The sequence below is a fragment of the Gorilla gorilla genome, chromosome 5, assembly GCF_029281585.2.
Source record: "Gorilla gorilla gorilla isolate KB3781 chromosome 5, NHGRI_mGorGor1-v2.1_pri, whole genome shotgun sequence".
In the NCBI taxonomy this organism is placed as follows: domain Eukaryota; kingdom Metazoa; phylum Chordata; class Mammalia; order Primates; family Hominidae; genus Gorilla; species Gorilla gorilla.
The window spans coordinates 74258300-74285466 of NC_073229.2; the positions used below are offsets into that span (position 1 = coordinate 74258300).

Below are 27167 nucleotides of genomic sequence, written 5' to 3' on the forward strand. Positions count from 1 at the left end.
ATTATACTCAAAACAAAAGTTATAAGGAAATAACTAAAAGTTCCTTATAGAGATGATATTTCAAGTGTAATGAATGCAAATAATTTTCTGTTTTAATTAGGCATTCTCCAGACAACTAACATCATCTTCAGAATTTCTCTAAATTTTCCCAATAACCAAATCACAAGACAAGAGAAAATAGACTAATGTTGCTGACTGTGCTTTCAGTGAGTAAAACCTTTTGAGGTACTTCTCTCATTCTCTCTGCAAATAAAAGATGCTCTCCCATTTGCTGACTCCGAAAATAGCAAGAATGGAAAAGTAACATTTCAGTATTATAGTATAACAAATGGAAGTTTTAAAAATCTATTCAAAGTAACTATTTCTATTTTAAATAAATTATTTGCTTGCAATAAATGAAGGTAATAGATAATTTGAAGCTTGAGATGTAATATGGCTTTAAAATGGAGTGGCAGAGTCATATCTAATGTAATATGGTCAGATACTATAGATAGTATGGTTCTTTCCAAAGTAAAAAAATAAAATAAAATAAAATAAAAGCTTCATGAACATGTTTAAATCAAAACAGAGTATCTCTTTAGTTTCAAAATTCTGATCATGATGTAGTGCCACTACACAGGTTATACTGACTTAAATGTCAACATAAACATTTTATATTGACTTAAGTGCCAATAATATAAACATTCGATCAAGATGGCATAAAATGTGACTTTAAGATTCTGCATATATTATAGCGATAACTTTCCTCAAAAGGAATGATATTACTTAAAGCCTACTGAGTTAACATTTCTACTCAGAGATGCCAAGCCCCAAAATTGGTGATTTTCAACAAATGGCAAATAGCTTCTTGGGAGAGAACTTGTTACTTGTGGCTGAGTGCCAAGGAGACCTCTTGGCTCTCTGTCTTCCTGTGTCACTGCCTGAGGCTGATCCTTCTCAGCTACTGTAGACCGTATGTCCTAAACAGTTAAACATCAATGAGCCTAACACAGAGATGTGTGGAGAATCAAATTTGTGTTCCAATGAGTACTAGCATAAAATATATGCTCATATTATAAAAAATGGGAATTAAAAATTGCATTCGTAACACTGTAGCAAGCCAAGCTACAATTCATTATCTGGTTTGCTTAAAAGTAATCTCCTCATCTGAGAGACACAAGGCAAAAAGGAATCCTGGATCAAGGACCCTTATAGCGCTTACAGAAACACCACGCCAACCAACAATGTAGTAGCTAGGGAGACAGCATGGGAAAGATTGGCCATGGCAAGCTTTAATGACTATGAATTAAAGTTAAAAAAAAATCATCAGGAACTTGAGAATACATTCCACTGGTTTATACCTGATTTCCCAGGAAGAACTGATAAAAATGAAAAATGGAAGAAAGACACAATTAGTTCAACAGGAAACTTTCTGTATGACTCTAGAACATACACACATACTCACACTCTGTGCTTCTGGATGTAGTATCTAGTTTAGAGATGTGCAGGCACCCAGTTGTCCCAATTTCAAACCAAATAATCAGACTATTTTCTGTACACATATTTTTGAAAATCTTAGGATTTCAAATTTAAGTTAAAATTTTGAATACATTGATGATTATTTTTTTAAGTATAAAAATAAAAATAATATTTCATTTAGAAGTAACACACTGTATTGGGGAAACTCAGCACATTTCCTATCTAGCTACTACTATACAAGAGATGTTCCGAAAAAGAAAAAAAAAAAAAATAGAGAAAGAGTAATGAAGTCACACTGTTCTTCTGTTTTGAAGAGAGTGAACCGAGTTAATTGAGATTTTGAATAAAAGCAAAAATTACTGCACAAGTGGAGAAGACATTATCCTCTTTTTTCATATTTATTAAAATGAGTCCATATTTTTAACTTTGTGGTTCTGGATTAGAGTAGCTTTCTTGTTTGAAATCTGAAAACTTACCTCTAATCATAACAAAATATAAAATAATATGAAGCAACCTAAATATATGAGATTTGAGTATTTTCTTGTGAATTTTTCTTTAAAGGTAATGTGCATGATGTAGATGTCAAAGATATTTCCTAATATGCAAAATGCAGGCTACCGTTATACAAATTAAAATGTTAAACATAAGAGTTTTATATACCATTAAATTTTGATATGAGGTAAAAAAATAAATAAATAAGACTCCTGGAAAACAACGGAGATCAAATTGTATACAGATTTCAATTTATGTCCTTTAAAGGAACTACAACATTACTTTGAAAACTTACCCTGTATTTATTATCACCAATCTGCTCAACTTGAAATCGCTTTGCACATTTACACTTAGCTACCTGCCTTGTCACCTGCCAAAAACAATGATGAAATATTTACTTTAATGTCAATATTACATAGTACAATCCTTAAAACTTTGACACAACAATTAGAGTGAAAATAAAATGGTTGTATGAATTGTGCATGATATCGTGGCAGAACATACTATCAGTGTTGTACACAATGGGAAGATAATGAGTACCTCATCTTCGATTTTGTCGGCATCTGTGATAGGTTTATATGCATCTTTATTTGGGTGAAGGGCTGCTACAAATTCATAGTAGTCAATATATCCATCGCCATCTCTGTCAAAGATGTCTGCAACTGCGCTCATCTCCAAGCGACTGGTTGGAAACTCTAAAATTTTGAAAACAATGGTAAGTAGTGACTTGTTAGTTCTTTCTCAAGACATTCTCAATTGCACATTTTAATCTCAGTGTGGCTGGTTAAATCATCAGTGATCAAATATGTTAAAATCCTTTTTTAAAAAACTGATTTACATCACAGCAAATGAAGAGCTATATATAATCTTAATTTATCTTTAATTACTATTTAGGTGAATCATATAAAATGCTGTTTTTTTAGGTTGAAAATGTTTAACACTGGCAATTTTATATGGGTCAGTTGCTAGTCAAAGAATAAATTATATGAAATTTACCTTAAGAATGACATCTAGTAACATCTGTCAGGGAAATCACATACAAATGATTGGGCCATCAAACAAAAAGGTGATAAGTATCTTAAGAAGTTTTATAGAGTTCTAATTTCCTACTAATGACAAAGTTAGATCAGAATGTGAATTAGAATGAAAAAGGGACTTGAATTTATTGACTTCCTATTACACATATGCCAGGCAACACACACACACACACACACACACACACACACACACACACACACACACAGAAAACACCTTAAGAATCATATATTATTAACTTTATTATTCTAACAAGTTCTCAGCCTCAGTGGAGTGAGGGAACAACATATCTGTGATCACACAGTTAGTGAGTGTTCCTGACTCCAGAGCCACAAGTTTTACCAAAAAAACATTTTTTAAGGGTCGTGACTTCCTAGGCAACTTATAAGACAATGCTTTATTGTAACACAAGTTTACCGGACCCACACTTTTAAAATGTGCTTATTTCCTTTAAAAATTGTATCAGTTATAGTCATCTGTCTTGGAACTTACTTGAGGAAAGAATTCCATCAATAAATTCCTGCCGTGTTATTTTCCCATCCTGGTCTTTATCAATTCTCCTGAAGAAGTCCATCACTCGAGATTTCTTGTGATTCATCCATCGCATGTATTTTTTGCGCCAGATATCAAAATCAAAGTTAGCAAATTCCCTCAGCTAAAAAGGACAAAAAGTATTTTGGTTGAGTTAATGCTGTACTAAAATTGTAGACTATACTATATGAATAACTTTTGAAATGATTCTCTAGGTAGTACACATATCCTTCCCATTTCAAAAAGAGGTATGATCTTGCAAAGGGGACTTAGAAACATTTTGCCTTTAAAATGTATTCCATTGCTGTCACTGATTTTTCTTTACAAATAAAATTCCTAAAAACTTAAGCTGTAAATTTCTGATTAATGCCAAAGTCATAAAGGTGGTCCGGCTCTAAGTACCACCACTAGTCATGCTCACTGGGATAGCAGGTCCAGCTCAACAGCACTTACCTAACCCTTCGCTCTCTCTCCCTCTGCACTATTAGCCACTCTCTTAACTCCCCAGGGCTTCTAAAAATTTCCCAATTGCAGAATCTAAAACTTGAAATCTTAGGTAATCAAATACACACAATCAAAAGATCTGAAATATAAATGATTATATTTTCCAGGCAGCATCACCAGCAAACATTATGTCAAGTTAGATTTTATTCTTAAGGAATCAGCTTCTGATTGTTAAAACATAATCATTTTTTTTTACTTCATTGATTCCCTAAATCCAAATCCCATATATCAATGTTTCACAAAATCACACATACTTGTGGTATTCATTTTGGAAATTTAAAAATGTACTCAAATAGCAAGAGTTTGCTTATTATCAGAAAAGTTAAAAAATACCAAGATTTTGGCAATGGCAATGTGTTATGAGGAATGAGGGCAAATGACAATGTGGTGCTGAGGGTAGGAATTTCCAAACCTCCTCTAGTCTGTCCAAGGCATCATTGAGTTTCCTCCTCCTTTCCAACGCCAGGAGCCAGACTTGCTGCCATTTGCTCACCAGTAAGTTTACCCTAGGATTTTTGGTTTCAATTTGTGTCTGTGACCCAGAGGGATACAAGCTTGATGCTGGAAAGCGTTTTCCTGTGAAGATATAACTTCGGTTAGGATGGCAGTTTCCAGGGTGCTGAAATGTGTTAAGGCTTGAACTTTTTTGCTTGTAGCTAAGACTGCATCAACTTAATTATGTGTTTATGCAAGTAAAAGTATCCTAATTTAGATGATGTATAATGTCAAGGCCCAAATCTGTTTTCCTTATTAAGGATCACACACTGTTCATGCAATTTAAAGAAATATCTCTGGACAGGGGCATTTAAATACTGGAAACCTCTCTCAATAAATTATGCTTAAAACATCTTCCAGCTTAAAATTCATGCCATTTCAATGACAACGAAGCATGCTGTGATCCTCCTCTTTGTTAAAGGAAATCTCCCAGGCCAGTGAGACTATCTTACAATGACTTACATCAAACCCAGCTGTCCTTCCTAGAGAATAAGGCAGAAAGGGAGAGCAGATAAGGGCAGCAGGCACTGGGCAGTCACAAGAGTCAAAGCAAGACACTTCACAAATGCCAATAAAATATGGCAGCATGTGTATGGGACCCCAGCCTTCGCCCACATCCATTTTCCACTGAGATTGCATGTTTCCTGTGCATAGTCTCAAACCCAAGTTTACTGCCTTACTAAACTTTCCTTCTGCTTTCTGGCTGTTTTCCGCAAGTCTCAACAACTTCACAAAACAATGACCTTAACAAATTTTTCTCATCTTACTAAATGGCTAAATACGGCCTAGAAAAATTACTAGCCTAGGGTCATATAGAATGTTAAGTGTCCCAGCTAGGATTTATAGTACAACAAATACTTGAGCATTTAACTATATGCCTGGAAGTAGGTTAAGCATTTTGTATGTACTAGCTCATTTAATTCTCACTGCAGTCCAATGAAGTTATAATTATACCCTTCTACAGATGAGGAAACTGAGGTTCAGAATGAGTTTAAGTAACTTGTCCAGGGTTATGTTTCTCAGTTTGGTAAGTGTTGGAGACAGCCAAGGAGTCTGGCTATAGGGCTCTTAATAGTTTACCTTGTCTCCTTGTGTAGTAAGTAATTACAACAGCTCCGACATCATTTCTTTTTAATTAAAAAATTAAGTAATACGCAAAATGCATTTCTATTCAGAAATGCATAAAACATATAACACAAATTGTGTTTCTTTTTAAATCTTCTCCAAGCTAACTATGATTGTTTTTAATGTCATGTCATGTTGCTAAAGTAGCTCAAGAAGTATATAGAGCCTGAAGTCACATGAACATGGGCAAAAGCTATCAGACTGCTGGTCACCAATGAACAAGTAAGTCATGAAGATTATCCACGCCATGGTCATTTTTGTTATGTTCAGCTTTAATGTTATATATATAATGGAAGACAAATGAGACAATGCAAAGGGTGTGATGATTTCCATTCTTACTGTAAATTTTTTCAATTTTCTTCTAGCTAATATGAAAGATACACTTCAAGACAATAAAGTTACGTATAGAAACCTGGGTATATTTTTTCTTTATTTTTAAGTAAGTTTCTACAATACTTGAGCACATGTATTCCTTCTAGAAAGTATTTCATGATATCAAGTGCTCATGTAAAATCACCAATTGCCCCCAAATTTCAAATAATTCAAAATAAAAGAAAATTAGCTCCCTTATTTATTGACATTTTAAAGAAATTGATCACTGCTTACTTCCTGCTCGTCCCTTATCCAAGACTGGAATATGGGATTGTAATGAGGAAGGATCAGCAGCTCTCCTCTTATAGGTCTTCGTTACTTTATCAACATCAGGCTGTTTTCTGGTCATTTCCTCCATGAAGGTCTGAAATGAAAGAAATGATGTCAATCAAATAAGAGTTACTACAGAAAACCATCTTTAGAAATGAACTAAAAGCAGAAGGATAAAAGAACCATGTTATTACTTCTGAAGAAGAATAAATCATATGCTCTATCTTTAGGGTAAAAAAAATCTAAACCATCATACTGCAGGCATTTACTAATTTCTAAAGAATATAAAATGTGGCCGGGTGCAGTGGCTCATGCCTGTAATCCCAGCACTTTGGGAGGCCAAGGCAGGTGGATCACCTGAGGTCAGGAGTTTGAGACCAGCCTGACCAATATGGTGAAACCCCATTTCTACTAAAATTACAAAAATTAACCAGGCGTGGTGGTGCGTGCCTGTAGTCCCAGCTACTTGGGAGGCTGAGACAGGAGAATCGCTTGAACCTGGGAGGCAGAGGTTGCAGTGAGCCGAGATTGTGCCACTGCCCTCCAGCCTGGGCGACGGAAGGAAACTTTGTCTCAAAAAAAAAAAAAAAAATGCGTGTCTTTGTTAATGTCTCTGTTTCTGTTATTTAGAAAGATTATTTCAACTATATTTTATATTAACATTATTTTGAATTGTGAAAGTCAAGGCTACTTTAATGAAACAAACCTTTAAATTGAAATAATTTTGAATAATGAAAGAACCTAATTCATTTTAGTTTTTTAGTAATTTTAAGCCTGTCCTAAACAAAGCACTTTTGGACAAAAGCTTTACATTTGTTTCAAAATATATTGAAAAGATGGCAGTAAAACATGCCTAGGCAACAGAGTGAGACTCTGCTCCGTCTCAAAAATAAATAAATAAATAAATAAATAAATAAATAAATAAATAAATAAATAAAATGTTAATGCTTGTAAAGAGAGTAAATTGAAAATAAAAATAATTTGTTTTATTTGAATAACCTGCATGGACACATGGGAGAAGTCATGTGAATAAAATAACCTGTCTGTGCATCAACCAAACTCAAGTTTCCAAGCTCCTCAGAAGAATCTTTAGTAAGCATCTGTCTACAAACAAACTAGGTAGCTGGGATGTTTCCAAGAACTTTTCTGTGGCACATTTCACCTACATATTTGAAATATTTAAGATGGCTTTGATTAGGCAACACAGTGAAACCCTGTCTCTACAAAAAATTCAAAAATTAGGCCAGGTGGCATGTGCCTGTAGTCCCAGCTACACAGGAGGCTGAGGTGGGAGGATCACTTGAGCCTAGGAGCTTGAGGCTGCAGCGAGCCATGACTGTGCCATTGCATTCCAGCCTGGGCAACAGAGTGAGACCCTGCCTCTCAAAAAAAAAAAAAAAAAAAAAAAAAAAGATGGCTCTTTGATATATTATGACATAATACATCCACATTTAATGTGGACATATCAAAATATTCATAAATAGGCTATTCCAAGGGTGGTAAAAACTATTTGGGTTAAAGTATACTACCATTGTATTTAAAAGGTTTAACTATCTTGCCACTGCTTATCTCATCTCCTTGGACTTATTATTATTATTTACTAGGTATCCCTCTATTTGGAATATGCAGCAAAGGCTGTGGAAAGGCAGAGACTGTGAAAAGTGATGGGGAAAAGGAGACCCAGACAAAAGGGAAAAGTGAAGTAACACCTTTCTGGAATATTTGTCACACTGAAGAACTCTAATACCTCTGATCACAGGGAACATGACCTGGTACACTTAGAGCCATTATAGACATTGATGTCTTAGGCTTTTAAAACACACACACACACACACACACACACACAATAATGGCAACATTAATTGCTTAACCAACTGAGCTGACACTTAATATTTCTCTTTGTAAATGCATATTAAACAAACTGTGAGCAATCAAGTAAATCAAAGTGAGTGTGACACCCATCATTTGAGTTTAAAACAACAAGGATATATAGGAAGGCTGCTTTTTCTAAGAAAGACAACACGTTCCCTTTTTCATACGATGTATTTCAAGTGATGACAGTCATCTTCAGAGACATAAAAATGCAATCAAACCTTGTTTGATTAATGCAATGTGAACATAATGCATCCACATTTAATGTGGATACCTTAATGTGGGTACCTTGTACCCACTGAAGCCAGGGAGGTGGAGGTGGGTGAGATCACCAAAAGAGGGAACAGAGTGAGAGAAATAGAGAGCTGAGGATAACACCTAAGGGGTAAGGAGAGCTAACATTTAGAAGGCAAAAGGGAGGGCAGGAGTGAACGTGAGACAATACCACGAGTGTAACCCCACAGAGGACAAAGAAGGAAAGTTTTGCAAAGGTCAAAGAGGGTTCCTGTAAAGAGAGGTTTTAGGGCAGTTGCAGAATTGGAAACACAGTTGTAAGGAGCTGGGGAGTCTGAAGAAGTGAACATAACAAGAACAAAGCAATGTTTTGAGAAGTACAGCAGTGAAAGAAAGAAAATATCTGAGATAATGGTTAACAGGAGTTAGGATTATATTTATTTTACCTGGTGTTCTGCAATGAGTGCTTTCACCTCTTCGATCTCCTGGGGGATGACTTCTTTATCCTTATCAGTAAGTGTAGTTTCAGCCCATTGCAACCAAGCCAGCAAAGCTTCCAACAATTCCTGTTTGGCAATAAGCCCAGCCAGAGCACTTGCTAATCTCTGCTGATGTTGCTTTGCCCAGGCCAGCACCTGTCAGAGAAACAGAAATTTCTCTGAATTTCCTCCAACTTAGTAAAATAATTGCAGTGATGTAAAATAAATAAATTTTAAATGAAAATTAGGATCATCCTGAGCTAGACCCATAACGCTTCTGGTCTTTTTAGATTCCAGTAGTGGCATCAAGATCTGGCTTGAGGAGGACATGAGAGCCCACGATGATGTTCCTCATCTTCAGAATTTAAAGATGCATGTCAATCACTCAGGCTTGCTTTTGCTTTCTAATTTGAGTTCAAATATGCATTCTCTGAAGGATCAGGTAAGCTTTCTCCATGTGGCACAGAGCAGAAATGTAAAAAGCTAAGATATTGGCAGGGCGCGGTGGCTCATGCCTGTAATCCCAGCACTTTGGGAGGCCGAGGTGGGCGGATCACGAGGTCAGTTCAAGATCAGCCTGACCAACCTGGTGAAACCATCTCTACTAAAAATACAAAAAAATTAGCTGGGCACGGTGGCACGCGCCTATAATCCCAGCTACTCGGGAGGCTGAGGCAGAGGAACTGCTTGAACCTAGGAGGCAGAGGTTGCAGTGAGCCGAGATCATGCTACTGCACTCCAGCCTGGGCAATAAATCGAGACTCCGTCAAAAGAAAAAAAAAAAAAAGCTAAGATATTAAATACAGAATTAATTCACTTTATGTATATCAATTCACTCCACCAGTATATACTGCTCCGAAACACCATCCAACTGCTGGATTATTGAACAGAAACAATGTGGAAGGAGGCCAAAATGTTATACAGTGTACTAAATATTTGCCTTCTAATTTTCCAGGGACATAGCTGCAAAATTTCTTTGAGCTTTTAAAGAAAAGTGAATTTCAGAGATTGTAATGCATACAAGAAGCGTATTTAAAAGAACGTTTTCTATGTAGAGGTCTCATTTTCCCATGGCCATAAGTGCATCTTAATTCCTGAAATTTCCCACACCCCTCAACTCTCAAAGCTATTGCTACTCTGAAGATTATCTGAGACACACTGACCTCCTCAAACCTCGCCCGGATGATTGTTATCCAGTGCTTAATGGTAGTGATGGAGTCGGGGTGGCAGATAGCCAAAACGGTGTCGCCCATAGTGGTGGCTTTATTTAGTTCAGCTCTCTTTTCTTCCAGTTTCTTCATGAATTCCTACAGCAGAAACAAAGACTTCAATTAACTGTTGGCATTGGCTGAAAACAAAACTCTGGTGACATTTGTTTGACTGCCAGAATTAAACAAATAAACAAAAACTTCAATTGGTTTATTCACAGTGAAAATCATCTACTAATTGGGGAGGAAAAGGGGACAAAATAGAAAACAAAGTACTTTCTAATATGTACTTCAAAATACAAGTACAGTCATCCCTTGGAATCCAAGGGGAGTTGGTTCCAGGATACCGTGCATAATAAAATCCAATGATGCTCAAGTCCCTGATATAAAATGATGTAGTATTTGCATATGACCTAAGTACATCCTCCCCATATGCTTCATATCATCTCTAGATTACTAATAATACCTAATACAATGTAAATAGTTGTTATACAGTATTGTTTAGGGAATAATGACAAGGAAAAAAGTATGTATATCTTCAGTACAGACACAACCATCCATTTTATTTTTGAATATTTTTAACCATTTTATTTTTGAATATTTGGATCAGAGGGCCAACTTTATAGGATATTTCATACTTCAAAAACTGTATTATACAAAAAATAACTCTCCCAAATTTAGATATAATTATGTTATTAATGGAGAATAGCATTGGGAGAGACAGTATTGCTAGAGATAGAAACAACACTGATTGACCAAAAATAAGTTCTAACAAATAAGGTAAGGAGGTTAATATTTAAAATAGCATTAACTATGCCAGGAAATATAGCAGCATGAATAAAAAAGTACAAAGTAGAGAGAAGCCTGGGTAAGGAAAGATAAATGTTTGGGGGTATGGGAGAGAGGGCCCAAAGTGTCTATGCAGTAAAAAGTGAAGGGGAGGTTGGAAGAGTGAGCCTGACAGCAGGTCAGCCCATGTGAGAACTGTCCCTTTAAAATGCCAGTAAGAGCCACTCTCCTCTGTTCTGGTGGTTCTAGCCAGTCTCTGCCAGCAAGCGGAATGAACAAAGCCTTGACATCCTCAAGGATGATCTTTCAAATAAATGTTTTACAAATGTCTCACATACTTAATTGTACTTTCTACCATCAGAACTATATCCATAGATAGACAGATCATAGAACTCTGAAAATGTGATTACAGAATGAGAATCTTTGCCCTTAAAAATGTGACATGCTTCCAAAATCTCATATAGAATGTTAGAGATCTGCAAACACCCCAGTCTCTCTGGACCCCTGCACCAAGAGCAATTACTTGATTATACAATGAGTGCCAGAGGCCGCAGAGATCGATGATGCCCATGCTACTCACACTATGTGAACAGGGGTGTTCACTTTGAAATATAGGTGTTTTACTATACAAGAAAACCTAAAAAAACTCTTCTGGACATCAGCCTAGGCAAAGAATTTATGACAAAGATCCCAAAAGCAAATGCGATAAAAACAAATATAGACAAATGGGACTTAATTAAATAAAAAAGCTTCTGCACAACAAAAGATAGAATCAACAGAGTAAACAGTTAACCTACAGAATGGGAGCAAATATTTGCAAATCATGCCTCTGAAAAAAGACTAATATCCAGAATCCGCAAGGAACTCAAACAACTCAACAAGAAAACAATAAACTCCATTGAAAACTGGGAAAAAGACATGAACAGACATTTCTCAAAAGAAGGAATACAAGCATACAAGCAGCCAACAAACACATGAAAAATGCTCAACATCACTAATTATCAGAGATACACAAATTAAAGCCACCCTGAGATATCATATTACACAAGTCAGGATAACTATTACTAAAAAGTGAAAAAACAACAAATGATGTGGATGCTGAGAAAAGGGCATGCTTATACACTGTTGGTGGGAATATAAATTAGTTCGATGCCTATGAAAAACAGTATGAAAATATTTCAAAAAACTAAAATTAGAACTACCATTTGACCCAGCAATTCCACTACTCGGTATCTACCCAAAGGAAAAGAAATCATTATATCAAAAAGACAACAGCACTCATATGTTCATTCCAGCACTGTTCACAGTACCAAAGTCATAGAACCAATATAAGTGTCCATCAACAGTTGGTTGGATTAAAAAAAAATGTGGTACATATATACCATGGAATACTATGCAGCCATAAAAAAGAATGAAATCATGTACTTTGCAGCAACAATGCATAGAGCTGGAAGGCATTATCCTAAGTGAAGTAACTCAAACAGAAAATCAAATATCACACATTCTCATGTATAAATGGGAGCCAAACAATGGGCGCACATGGACATAAAGATGGAAATAATAGACACTGAGGACTCCAAAAAGCACGGAGGATCACGGGGGCCTGAGAGTTGAAACATTACCTATTGGGTACCGTGTTTAACATTTGGATGACTGGTATAAAACAAGTCGAGTCCCTACTATTACTCAATATACTCATGTAGCAAACATGTACATGTACTCTCTGAATTTAAATTTATATGATATGTTTATATGTTTTATTCTAATATAAGTGGCCTTTTGTCTTTAACCTCTGTGAAGCAGCTCTGTGACATACCTCCTACTCTGGCATTTTGCTATATTAGACTGTTTGGTCCACAAGATTAAAAGACTGTGTTTTATTCATTTTTGTGTTCCCGGTAGTTGGTTCAAAAGAGTTGTGATTTACTGAATAAATGCTTTTTAGACCTTTTATTCACAAGTTTACTATAATGGAGTCAACATTCAATTGACAGCACACTCTGATAACACCTACTGTTTAAATATCATAACTTAAATTATCATTTTCCCAATACAGGATCCTCCTAAATGAAAAAAATTAAAAACTCCAACATTATAAGGAAGAGAAAAAAATAGGTTAATCTAACATCTGTGTTTCCCCTGGAGAACAGCTGATACAAATAATGTACTTTCAATCACTTCTACACCTAGAGGAGCCAAGGTTATACCTAGAATTTGGTGGACTGGACTGTCAACATTCCACTGAATTCTATGCCCTTCCAACCTAGTCTGAACCTTACCTTACTGGTTTGTTCTCATGTGGGAAAGCTTGCCATTTTTAGAAACTGGATATACTAAGAAGTCTCTAGTTCTGGTGTTAAGAAATTAAATATTCTGTTTTTCTTTGACTGGTGAATGGTGAATGTATGAAGGGAAGCAGAGGAGATGGAAAAGAATGAATAGTGTTACTGCAAAATATTATTAAGAAATGTTTTATAAAATTACAGGTAATTTTATGCTATTTAAAAATAATTTGTTGTAAAAACCACTACCCCTGCTCTGGATACGTGCCTTCTGGAGGTTTCCTGGTCCTGGTGTGAGAGTGGTGATACCACAAATAGGCTCCTTTCTGTAGGGTGTTAGATATGCACAATGGGCTTTAAGTGGTGTCCAGCAAATATTTATTGCTACTCTGAGACCCAAACCTAAGTATGTTAATGGAACTCAATGCTGACTGATGGTAAGCCCACAGTAATATAATATAAACTACATTTTCGAAATATTGAACTGACTCAAAAATTTATAATACATTTGATGTAACTGTCTTCTTCTTATATTCTAGCTTCATTTAAATGGTGTATATAATATATAGCATTTCATTCTTCCAGAAAATGCTATGCAAGCTTGTACCACCTTTTAAATGACATGGCAATATTTCATCGCTATAGATTCAGCAACCCATCTTTGATAGAGGGTGTTAATTAACATAACAAGTCTCTACACATGATGTAATCCATGCTACACTAGAATTAATGATGTATTTCCAGCCTGACCTCAAAAGACAAAATTATTTACTGGTGTTTAAAAGATCCTTTAAAATTAATAGGAAATGCTGACATCAACACTACATTGAGCGTTACCATTTCAAATTCTTGACTTTTTGAGTCAAAGGTTAAAAAACATCTGTTAAGAGATATTTGGATTACTCTCTGAAGGGTTTTGGCAAGTTTCATGCATTGCCGCAGGAAAGATCTTGATTTGAAAACTCAATAGCCAGATTTAGACCTGGTTAGTTATTCAATAGAATATTGGCTTATGAAATTCATTTTTAAAATTTTTAATGTATACTATGGGTTTCTTCTAAAAAGGATTTAAAAGGCTCTTGATTAAAAACAGAAGCAGCAGAGGCTTAAAAATAGATTTAAAGATGAGTTATTAAATTACCTGTGTGTCTTGTTTACAAAGGGCAAAATTACTAATTTACAATCCTACGGGTATAATTTTATAAATGCCAAACTGCTCGTTAAAGAGGTTTTATTTTTGAAACCCACATGATAACTGCAACAATCTTGACTAATTTTGGTCAAAAGCCAAAAAGCCTAGATAAATCAATATGCTTCCTTGAGATAGGAAACAGAGTAACTACCTTCCCTAAAAAGGAAACATCAAAAGACAGGTACACATACATGTGTGTGGGTGCATGGGGACATACATATGTAAGCAATGTGGACAGAAGTACACTCTCAAATGTACCAGGTGTTTAAGTATTTCTCAGGAAGGAAAATATTCATGCAGTTGATATTTGTAATCACGAGTCAATTTTCCCTGCTGTGATTTTCTAATTTATCTTTACATAGCATTTATATATTACTCACTTTATGCTGATCAATGAGAGTCCGGAGAGCATCCTCATCATCTGGGAGGACACCATGGAAACGCAGGGTTTGCTCCGCCTCAGCCAGCCACTCCAAGAGGGCATGTACCACCGAGTGGAATTCCTCTGCCTAAGAGTTCACACACACACACACACCCCAAACAAAATTTCCAAATATGCCTGTTAGCACAATTTACAAAACTGTATAGTGGATTCATCCCTTCAATGAAAAAAAAAAAGTTTTAAATTTAATTGCTTCATTACTCCCATTAAGAAGACAGAGATACACATATTTTACAAGAAAACACTTAATATATTAAAAAAAGCCTATATGAAGAAAAATTTACCACTTTAACAACTTGATTTTAGATGAATGGCAGTCCATCATACTTCCAAGCTGAGACATTACTCACGCAGCACTTCTATGTGAAGATTAGAATGCCTCCCTCTAGCAGTAATTTAAATTCATGAGGGAGGGCGGGAGAAGGATCAAGGCAATGTTGCTATTAGAATTTCCTTCTTCAGACTGTCCTGATTGAGACACGAGGGCCTCACAATTTTTTACTAGAATAGTTCTTGTTGAGGTTTCAATACTTTTCCCATTACACCCAGCTCTCATTTACATGGTTTTTACCTGACGCAGGGCTGCTTCTAACCGTGTTTGCTTTGATATAGAAAGTGCACACACGGTCTCCCAGCGTGTGCTTAATTCCTGCATCTGGACCTTGACCCAGGAGGAGTCATCCCGACTGCCTTCTATGAGTTCTCGGGCTGAGCGCTTCAGGGCCTGCACACTGCTGGTCCTCTTCCCCAACTCTTTTTGGAAGGCCTAAGAAGACCATATTTTGAAAAATTAATTTTAATTACAAAACCAAAACAGCAACACATACTGTTTGAGATATATATGTGCACATAACATCATGTAAAGATATCTAAGACCTACAGTTTAATAACCATATTTCTGGCAGCATCTTCAGAAGATAAATGACACACTGCTCCTATTTGAGCACCATCAAGAACAGTCCTGTATAAATTTGTTCAGTCCTGTCACATTCTCATGAGAAAACAAGATAAGATTACCTTATTTTAAAATGACATATTGGATTTAAATAATGGCAGCCAGCCTTCATTATTTCAATTTCATAAAACAATGCAACAAATTCCTTTTCTTAATGATTCTTTAATATGGTGTCCCAATTCCTCTCAAATCACTAGTGTGAATGTCAAGTGGATGCTGGCTTTGGCACTACTCTAAGAGATGTATCTAAGAAGCTAACAGAGGACTAAGCAATCTTGATGTGTGTACCACGGATGTCTTAGAGATAATGGCAGGGAATTCCACAGGAAGTTGGCAGGTGGTCTTTTATTCCTATAACACTCCTTGGTCTTTCATAATATCTTAGGTATTAGTACCTAAGTACTAATTAGTACTCATTAGTACCTCATAATGTCAAATTTTAGAGGCTTAAATCCTTGTCTTTCACCTTAGAGGAAAAGCTTCTGGGTTTGCTTTTTTGTTTTTTGTTTTTTTTTCCTGCCTAATTTTGACAAACTGATGTGCCAGGAATTAAATCCATTTATTTTGGCCACAGACTGATCTAAGAAGTGAGCCCAGAGCTCTTTATTTTTGATCCAAGAGTCTGTGTATGCAACTAGATCTTTCAAACATTAATAACCAACATTCTGTCACAATGAAATTAATGTGTTTTTAAAAAAATCATCATAAATGAATATTACCATTTGGCCATATCTATAGGTTTCTATTCTGATACTCAGATCATTCACAAAAGTGAGCCTATCACAAAAGTGATTATTTGACTGATTCAACTCTAACAGTTAAAATGAGATGTGCCTGCAGAAAGACACAAACACACACATATACACCAATACACACATTCACACACAAATAAGCACACATGCAAATGGTACAGTATCTAAATATCCCATTTATGATAGGACTAGTCCAACAGTTTTCAGAAGACTTTCCAAAGCATTTTTGCATACTTGAACTTCTTGAGCCTTCCAGTTGTATTACTAATGCTAAATGATTAATTCATTCTTGATGACCTTTAATATATAAAAGATCTGGCAATTACCTAGAGTAGTAAATATTTAGACAGTGAGTTTACAGAAATGGCATTTATGTAAAAAGTAACATTACGCTATTCATTACTCATTGAATAAATGCCAGGAAATAGAGAAGTTTGTATTAACCATACACAAAACATTTATTTCAATATAAGCAAAGCCATGTGATTTTTAAATTTTTAACTTTTATAGACCTGACCAATGTTCTTTATTTATTCTTTTATTTTATTTTAATTTAGTTTGTTTCACTTTTCAGGTGTAACAAACTCTCTTATGGGTATAATGATAGAATAGAAAGAAAAAAGGGAAAATAAATATGTAATAAGACTTTTAAAAAGAATGGTAAGATCAAAATAGCATAACCAATATAAAGAGAACATTATAAATGGAATAAGTTTTCTGAACTCAGATACTACAGAGAAGAAATACAAGATGAATTTAAGTAGAGTGATGTAAGATATTTTTATATAAAGTCAACTCCAATACAACTATTCTACATTAGTACTATGCTTCATATTGTTTCCAAGGCTAAGTTGCTTTATATCATTTGGTCATTATTTTGGACCTTACACTTAGTTGGACACCTTGAATATTACCTTTGATTTACATGACATGACAGTTTTACATGCATATCAGGAGATTTCAAGGAAGCCAGTTTTCTCGAAGTAAATAATAATCAAATCCCTTATAGCATAAGCTGCTGACTCATAAACTGCTATAATTCAAGGGGCAAGGTTAAAACAGTTTTGGTTCGGTATTTTTAAAAGCAGTTGGTCATGACCACCATGGATCATGTCACAAATCTACATACTTATGCAATGACTTAGTGTCAGGTCACTGAATGAATGATTTTAAATTTTATTACATAATTGTTTAAGTGCATAACTAAAGATAGTAAAACATTCTTGAAATCTGTTTTAAAGCACCAGAGAATGAAATCACTTTCCAAGTTCTAAAAAGGTTTTAGATCTGGTAATTAAAAGCAAAAGTATTTCACTGACACTAAATAATACTTCCCCATCACTTTTAAAGTTTGCTTCCAGGTTCTGCTCAAATGGACACATATTTCAACAATAAAGACTGTTATGTAGTATGATCTATAGTCTTCTGATTTTAAAAGGCTAATTTAAATGGTTTACATTTCCTGTACACTCAGAATAATCAAACAAGATAAAATAAAATGTCCCAGATAACAATACCTTGTGATTATCGATCAGATTCATCACCAAATCAATGTCTCCATGAACAGGCTGGTCTTCTGCCAGCTGGGGTTCAACTCTATATAACCAATCAATGAGAGCCTGTAGGGCATCTGTGAATTGTCCAGAAAATAACAGGGCTTCCTCCAATTTGTTTTGTCTAGGGAAAAAGGTAGAAAAATTGATCCTTGCAACAAAAAACGTCACTCATGTATCTGAACATCTAAAATTAATTGATGAAGGTTGAGTGGTACTCAAGAGGAAGAGCAGTATGTTGCTATTCATTGTTGTTTCTTTGCTCTTCTTAGGAAAAAGACAAAACTTTTCTAAACTTTCTTTCTTATTCCTTAAATACATGGCATCTGTTCCAGGAAAATTCCCACCTTTGGAAACCATGGACCCCTCATGTTTCTTCATAAAAATAAGCCTTTTAAACTGTTTAAATATTTTTAAATTTTTGTTTTAGATTATCAGGCAGTAAACTTGACATTTTTTGGTATACACTTCTATACATTTTAACACATGTATAGATTCACGTAACCACCACCACAATCAAGATCCAGAATAGTTCAACCATCCCAAAAATCTTCCTCGTGCTGTCTCTTTATAGACACGCCCTGCCCCCGCCTTCAAACCCCTAGCATTCATTGATCCGTTTGTCAGGACTTTATTTTTTTGTCTTTTCAAAAATCTTGTAAATAAAACCATGCATACAACACTGGAAAAGGTATGTAACATGTTGTGGCTGAGGAATTTAAGATTTTTTCAAAACTAACATGACAAAAACTTACTGTGAGTTCCCCAGAACTGAATATAATCTATTTAATCTTGATACTGACAAAAATCATTAAGATTAAGGATCAACGGGAAAATCTGGAAACATGTACAATATATTTGAACTCTACTACTATTGTACTCAATTAAATACTTAAAATTTTTGAAATATGTCTTGGGTTTTCATGGAAATGTAATGAGAAAGAGGGAGATCAGAAAGGGGTAGATGGAGTTGGAAAGAAATGCTGGGGCCAGATCAGTGGTACCTTGCACGTCACATTAAGAAGCCTGTGTTTCAATGCATGCCCAGTAGTAAGTCACCAAAGAGTGTGAAGGAGGGGAATGACAAGATTCCATTTACATTTTTAAAAGACTATCCAGTAGTTATGTAGAAATTAAGTCAAAGAAGTGATAAAAGTGGACATGGGAAGACGAGTCAGAAGCAGTGGGTGTAGTCAAGTCTGAGATGGCAGAAGCTTGGACAATGATATCACTTTTTATTGTAATGAGTAGTTAAAAATAATGAACAGCAAAGACTTCTCAATGCAAGTGCTATGTGTGTGGGATACTTAGGACAAGCAGAAGTTCCTCAGGCAAAGCAAATATTTAAGGTTTCCGAAATGTCCCCACAAAGCACCATTACTGTGTATTTGAAAGAGGTCTACAGAGTAACCAAACTGTCTTAAAGAACATTTTACCTTTCCACAGATTTTCCACATATGGTATCCCATTTGTCTCTGAGTTCACTCAGCATATCATCCAGTTTCAGGTTGTCATCAGCCAGGGAGGTTTTCTCCTTCAGAGAACGTCCAGTCCTGTTGGTGGTGTCGTAGACAGAATGCTTGGCTCCGAGTGATTTCTGAAACTCCTAAATATTTAACAAGAAAAAAATGTGAATTTCTTCTTGGGACTAATAAACAGGTAAGAGGCATTAACAGAGGCATCCCTAATAAATGGAGATGAATTATAGATGCTTCCTGACTTATAATGACTTGACTTAGGATTTTTTGACTTTACCATGGTACGAAAGCCATAGGGATTCAGTAGAAACCATACTTCAGTCACCTATTCAATAAAGTACCTAAGATATTCAACACTTTATTATAGAAACAGGTTTTGGGTTAGATGATCTTGTCCTATTGTAAGCTAATGTTAGGTGTATTAAATGCATTTTTGATTTACCGTATTTTCAACTTAAAGAGGGTTTATGGGAATAAAAACCCATCGTAAGTTGAGGAGCATCTGTATAGTCTTTCTACACAACTCAATCATAAGCTTTTATAGAGCAGGGACATTGTCTTTGTAGGCCTCTCATTATCATCTTACACCTAGTAGATGTTTATAAATATTCAACAGGAAGAGTAGAAAGAATGAGATAACTGCTACTGAATATACAATAGCAGGAATGAGAACAAAGAAAGGTCAATTTAATGGGAAGCTTACAAACTCACAAAATATAATGGAAACATTAATACAGTGATTCTCAATCCTTGTAGCAAATTAAAATTACCCTAGAAAGTAAAATGCTATGCAAATGTACACTTTTCTAAAATAATCTCAAGGTTATAATTACCTAAGAAGTTTTTACGGCCTTTAAAAGCTACATACTTTAAAGTGTTTTAATATGACTAAATTATTTAATTTGTCATGGGTAATAGGCAACTACATGTGGAAATTTCTAAGTAATAGACAACACAATTACAATCACATTATTTCTACAGTTATCCATAAATTTTTTTTCATATTATTCTAAACAGAATGCCAGTTAAGAATCATGGTATTGACAGCGATTTTCTTCACAAAGCAGATATACAAAAAATGTTATGGTTGAATACAGGTCACTGTTGCCAAATAGAGACTTTAAAAAGGTAGATATTCTTATTTATAGGACTCTCTAACTTTAATATGTAATATACTTTCATAAGACTACACGATACAACATCCACATTCAAGTTCAAATAAAGCATTCTGTTTTGAGAAGGAAGCTCTCATTTCGCCATCAGAGGGGAAGGAAGGAAGGTGCTGTTCACTGTCACTGTGCTCCCAATATTGAATGTGGCAGCTCACAGGCAAAGCGTGCCAGCAGAGCAAGCCATTCATTAGCCCTCATCTGGCCAGGGAACAGATGCTCAATATGTTTCCTCCCATCCCTCTAATCATGACCTCCTAAGGTTAGACCCACTGATGGAAGCAGCCAACCTATGTGAAGATGATGGCCAGGATTTCCTCCTGATGATGACAAATTTTATATCACCCCAATTTTTCCAGCCTTTTAAAATTATGTTTCAAGCGATAATTTATATGTACATGCCGAAAATTGTAAAACCCTTTGCAAGAATCACTCTCCTTTTACCCACATCCTCATCCTGATGGCTGGTGGGGTCACTTTATAAATAGAATTACATAAAAATCCAAATTCAAAAGAGCTGGGGAGGGTGGGAGGGAATGCTCTTTGAATGTCATGTGGAAGATATAAAATATGATAGGCATAGAAAAGGTAGAAAATATTTAAAAAACAATGTTTCTACATGCTTTTCTAGTCTATATAAACATGTCTTTGGGTACCTTTGAGGTTGGGTGGAATTTTATACGTGCACAAACACAATAAAATATTAATTTACAATTTAGGTACAGGCATCCAATTTTTCTCACTCTATTGTTTAAAAGAATCCATACCGCAAAATATCTATTACTTTTTACTGCAGAATTACCTTCAAGGTGCTATTTTGTCTGTCAAAGAAAGTACAGGAAAAGACAGCTATCATGAAAAACTGAAATGCCAATGTTTAAAACCACTACAAATCCTTTATATGTTTTAGATTGTAGAGGATTTCCATTTTTATTTTGTATGTTTTTCTTTTTAACAATTAACCTGGGAATCATTAGTGAAATGGTCACTGAAGAGTAAAGATATTGCAACATAAGCAACATGAAGAGCAATAGCTTTTAAATTTAATACAGGTTCACACTGGACCTACATTTTTTCTTTAGTGATGAATAAACATGTGATGAAGTAAGGATTTTAAAGTGATCTTGAACTATATAATGAGACAATATGCTCTTCTTAATTATAGACCCACCTTATGTTGTGCAAGTTGTGTTTTTATTTTGTCTGGATCATTTGCAATTTCCAGTTCAGAATCCAAAGACTTTTCTGACTCTTCTAGCCACTCCATAAGTTTACTCCAAGCTTCATGGAACTAGAAAGAAATTCACACCTTTGTCTGAAAATTTTTCAAGCATATTATACTTGAGATCTAGCACAGTTTTAAGACAGAGATTAATAGTGATGAAAATGCTGAAAATTATTATTTCAAAATTTCCACTGAAGAAGAAAAAAGTAATGCTTTCATCAGCAAATTACAAAAAAAGTCTTGATAATGCTTAGCATTTGTGGCTGTGCCCCACTGTCACTTTGTTTTAATTCATTCAACATATCAGCTCTAAAAGAGCCTAGAAAAAAGTTAGGAAGCTACAGAAAGAACTTCTTCCTTATACTTTCTTCTTGTTCAATAATTAACATAAACTCTCAGAAAATGTTTTGTATTTTTGTTGTTGCTGTTGTTTACTGCTGTCTGTTGACAGATCTGGGTTTACTTCTAGGGAATTTAATCCCTATGTTAAGAAAGAGGAACAAAAATGGGGAGGGGTAAGTATAAAGCTTGTAAATTGATTTTTTAAAGTAGCAAAAACAAAAAAGAGGCCATTGCATTCCTACTTAATGCAAAGATAGTTCAACATCTTTATTGCTGCTATCAATATCCTCAAATCAATGCCTGTGCCTCACATATTGGTTTTATATGACTGAGCAGCCACAATATTTGGGTTCTAACACAATGTTATTCTCTTTGGCATCTATAACCTTGCAAACATTCTGGTACTATATATATTTGATTTTGAGCACAGTTTCTTTTCTGTTTGTCATCAAGAACCAGCAGGTACTATTTTCTGATACAATTGTGAAATTGGTTATAAATTATTTGTCACAATAAGCTTAAGTGAACAGATACCTAACAAAAAATTTAGTAATCAAAATTTATTGTATACCAAAGCCCATGAATAATGAAATAACAACAAGATATTTAACAATAAGAGCAGAGTAAGGACACAGACTCACAAAACTGTAAGGGCTCTCTGGAGATCATCTCATTACAAACCTTCATATCCCTCTCACAACTTTAATCAATTTAAACATGGAAAAATGGAAACTAGAATAGACACATGAATTGTGAAAGTCAGAGAAGTATGATCAATATCTGAGCCAAAAACTGAGATATTAGAATAAGAAGTAATAAATAGTAGAAACAGCTAGTCAAGGTGTTAGGTTTTGACTCCAAATAATACAGGCTATAACAGTTGGATGGTAAGGTCAATGATACAAACGCACAAGTTCTGAGGCTGGTTCTCTTTTCAAAACTATTTTTAAGCCATATAAATAGAGGAAATGCTATACTAAAACTAGAGGAAATGCACTAAAAACAGTAGCAAATATTTATAAAGTTAATTAGACAAAATGAGAAAATAAAATTGATTAAATCGAGAAAGGAGGAAAAAAATGAGCAACTGGCTACTGATATCCAAGAAACATTCATAAACTGATGTTCATAACTCAAGAAATTCCGGCACTACACATGCTATTGCACCACATAATGTGGAGAGAAAACTGTCAGGCTGAGAATTAATACTGTCTTAAAGAAACATTAGAGATTGAGTATATCCCAGTGACTCATTTGTAACACTGAACATTTCACACCTCCCATTCAAAATGGGGTCTATGGTGTGTAATGCTATAACAATGCAATTTGTCATTTCTCAAGCCTTTAAACATTTGTACTGTTAGCATTAAACATTGAAACACTTGACTCATGTGACATCTTTTTGCATCACCCAATTGAGCCTAACTCCTCAAAACAACGGGGTACAACACTGAGGCTAGAAAATTGCAGCTGACTGAGGCAAAAAGTAATTGTAAAATCCTCCTACAATATTACACTAAATTTCTAGTAAAAATCAAATATTTAAAAATATATATATTTGTCAAGCAAGGTAGGTACACCTCTCTCTTCCATGGAGCACAAAGACACACAGAGATGCATAACTTTACCTCTTTGTGTTTAGTCTAGAATGGAATGTTAACAACAGGTAAAGGGAGTAAGGAAAGGAGAGTTCTCTGTGAAATTTGTGAAAACCTCTAGATTAAAATTTTAAAGTGGCCCCAAAAGATTCAAAAAAATTAATTTCAAAGTGAGATGGAGCTCTATTATCTGCTCAAAATATTAGAGAAGAAATGAAGGTCTGTCAACAAGTGTTCAAAGAGGTGGGAAGTGCCGACCAACTCAGACAGAGAATATGCCCCTTCAGAAAGCTGTCGGGAGGGCTACACGTCTGGCTCTCAGCACTGATAGCTTGTGAAGAAAGTCTGGCTTAGGAACTAAACAAAAGGTAGCAATACAATGAAGTATGATGTCTCACTCTGATTATGAGAACAGAGGTCAAAAGGACAAAGAAAAAGAAAACAAACCCAATAAAAAAAAATTCTGAGCTTCTTTCTGGGCCTCAATGATAATAGCCTGTCTATGAAGTCAAGCTATAATCAGTCTTCTTAAGATTAGTCCCCAGGGGCTGAAATTGCTGCCAGGTCAAAAAGTGATGTCAGCATGCAAACTGAGGCCACAGCCCTTTTAGGAAAGAACCACCATGGCACCATGCCATGATTGTTATGCCTAATACAGCCTGTGATAAAAGTACATCCATAACATATATTTCAACAGCAAGAAGTGGTTTATTGACAAGTTCAGAGAATTTTTCTAAAGGGTTATTACCTGCTTGGCTCTCTTCCTTGCATCATCCAAAGATCTTCCTCTCTCTACCAACCGTTGAACCACTTTTTCCCATCGACTTTGTACACTGATAAGTAGATTCTTGATTAGAACAACATCTTGTTTCTGACTAAAATATTTTAGGTGGGTTCCAGTTTTGTCCAGCTCTATTATCTGCTCACGATGAGAATTTACTTCATTGGCAAAAACCTTTCCCAGAAAAAAAGGAAATAAGTAGAAACAAATGAAAATCAGATCAATCTTAAAAATGCTTCTGGTGTCATAAACCTGAAATTATTTTAAAGGACAAACGAAAGCTTTTGAAATACCAAATGCATGCTTTTGACTTTAAAAAGGCCTGCTGTCAGCCAGGTGCAGTGGCTCACGCCTGTGATCAGCACTTTTGGAGGCTGAGGTGGGTGGATCACTTGAGGTCAGGAGTTCAAGACTAGCCTGGCAAACATGCTGAAACCCCATCTCTACTAAAAATACAAAAATTAGCCAGGCATGCTGGTGGGTGCCTATAATCCCAGCTACCTGTGGGGAGGCTGAGGCACAAGAATAGCTTGAACCAGGGGGCAGAGGTTGAAGTAAGCCAAGATCACACCACCACAGTCCTGGACAACAGAGGAGTGAGACTCAGTCTCAAAAAAAAAAAAAAAAGCCTGGTGTCTGAAAAGAGAATCCTATCTATTTGACTCACTACATACCTTGTGTTCGTCAATTTGAAATAAGACTGTGTCCAAGATGAGACTTGGCCGAGAAGCTACATTTAGGGTCTGTTCAGCCTGAGTAAGCCAGTTGATGAAGTCTTGGAGAGAATTGTGGAACTCCATTGCCAAGTTGAGAGCCTCTTCCAGTTTAGTCTGCAAGGACAGATTGTTTAGTATGTGACGTTTAAGGGCCTTGGTTATTTTGTTTGTTTCAGTTTAAATATTCTCTGGCAGATTCCTTTCCTATCCCCACTTTATTTATGCATATCTATTAATATATTAACTAAATATCTTATAAATGTAATGGTCCTCACTAAAATACTGGCAAACCAAAACCCTTTAAGCCTAGTAAGCAGCATCTCACTGTAACTAAAAAAAAATTAATATACACTAAAGCATGTTTTTTGGAAATTAACCAAAGAACACAATTACTAAATATAATCTGTAAAAAGAAAAGTTGACATTCATACAATTAATGTGGGGACTCAGAATATTATGAAATACATACTTTATGCTCCATCAGTGATGGCATATAATCTTGTATTTCTTGCCTATTGTTTTTTTCATGCAATATTGAGATTTCTTAAATTGTCAGTTTTGTGGTTTTAAAAAAGTAACAAAAACATATTCATAATTTAATATACATTTTAATCCATTCTCATGAATTTTTAAATGTAAGTACTTAAAAGAATATACACAATCACTCCCTCACCCATATATATACAGTCTTTTGTTTAATTAGATTAAAACAGAATTAATTATTTAATGACCCAGAATTTGAGTAGTTCTTAACATTTAAAAATATAACTAAGTAACATTTGATCTATATATTTATCTATTTTTGAATATATCCCACCCCTTTAAATCTGTTCTCATGTTAAAACAGAATATTATTTTCAACTACCCCATGAAATCTCCAAATATATACAAAAAATGTTTAAACATAAATCATTGAAAGTTCTACTCCTGATAGCTCTACTCAGAAATAAGGCAAAGTCCAAGACATGAAACAACTAAAACACTGATTCTATTATATTAATCAAAGCACATACTTTCCTTTCATTGAGTTTGGTTTCCACCGATTCCCATTTTTCTTTCAAGTTATTTATGTCTTGGTCAATATTTGTCTCTGCAGATTTTGGGCATCTTGCAAGCATCTGCTGGCCTTTCTGCATCAGACTCTTATATGTTTCTTCTTTAGCTTCAAAGGCAGCACAGACTTCCTAAATTGAGATACCCTCAAGTTATATCACTTTAAGAAAGTAAAATTTAAGAGTTCTATTTTTCTAGGTCATCAGTCCCAAGCTCCTCATCATATATTCATCTCCGTTTGCTCTCTCAGAGCAACCCTGACGCATTTATACTTTTCACTACATTGAAACAACAATTAAACCTACAGTCATACCCTGTCTACTGAGAAATCTAAAAAATGGTGTTATCATTATCAGCCCATTCTGGCATGCTAAGATTTGAAGCAACAGTTTAAATGCTGTCAAGAAAGCTCTCACTGTACAGTAACTAATTAGTTCTGTGAGTTTGGGCAAGTAATTTCATCTCTCTGAGCCTCAATTCCTTCCTCTGTAAAATGAGAGGCTCTTGTAGATCCCTCCTTGTACTATGATACAATGAATGTGGTATTTCATTGGTACGATTTAATTCTGCACTCAGAAAACATGCAATGGATAGAAAGTAAATAACCAGCACAGTAATATATTTAAGTTGATTATTCAGACTCTGGAATTATAAGAATCAAACTTGTGGTACTATGAATATTATTCTCATTTAGAACATTTCTAAAGCTTCTAACTAGAATGTTGTATGTATCTTCTATACAGGACATAAAATATTGCTTAAACA

General features: G+C 35.1%; 1 protein-coding gene across 27 annotated transcripts in view; it reads right to left on the reverse strand.

The window, feature by feature from the left end:
• The window catches only part of DST (dystonin), a 494942-nt gene that overhangs the window by 9642 nt on the left and 458133 nt on the right, over nt 1-27167 (reverse strand). For 26 of the 27 annotated variants that reach the window (XM_055391863.1, XM_055391862.1, XM_055391852.1 and 23 more), the window contains 16 exons: nt 26363-26533; nt 25308-25463; nt 24601-24807; nt 21859-21978; nt 19477-19646; nt 18005-18164; nt 15352-15546; nt 14719-14847; nt 10031-10174; nt 8835-9023; nt 6247-6376; nt 4433-4596; nt 3478-3640; nt 2491-2645; nt 2246-2320; nt 1341-1358 (listed from right to left, as the gene is read on the reverse strand). In XM_055391863.1, the coding sequence (XP_055247838.1) occupies nt 1341-1358; nt 2246-2320; nt 2491-2645; nt 3478-3640; nt 4433-4596; nt 6247-6376; nt 8835-9023; nt 10031-10174; nt 14719-14847; nt 15352-15546; nt 18005-18164; nt 19477-19646; nt 21859-21978; nt 24601-24807; nt 25308-25463; nt 26363-26533 (2346 nt within the window). The remainder of the gene's footprint in view (nt 1-1340; nt 1359-2245; nt 2321-2490; nt 2646-3477; nt 3641-4432; nt 4597-6246; nt 6377-8834; nt 9024-10030; nt 10175-14718; nt 14848-15351; nt 15547-18004; nt 18165-19476; nt 19647-21858; nt 21979-24600; nt 24808-25307; nt 25464-26362; nt 26534-27167) is intronic. The other variant, XM_055391866.2, reaches the window with a different exon arrangement.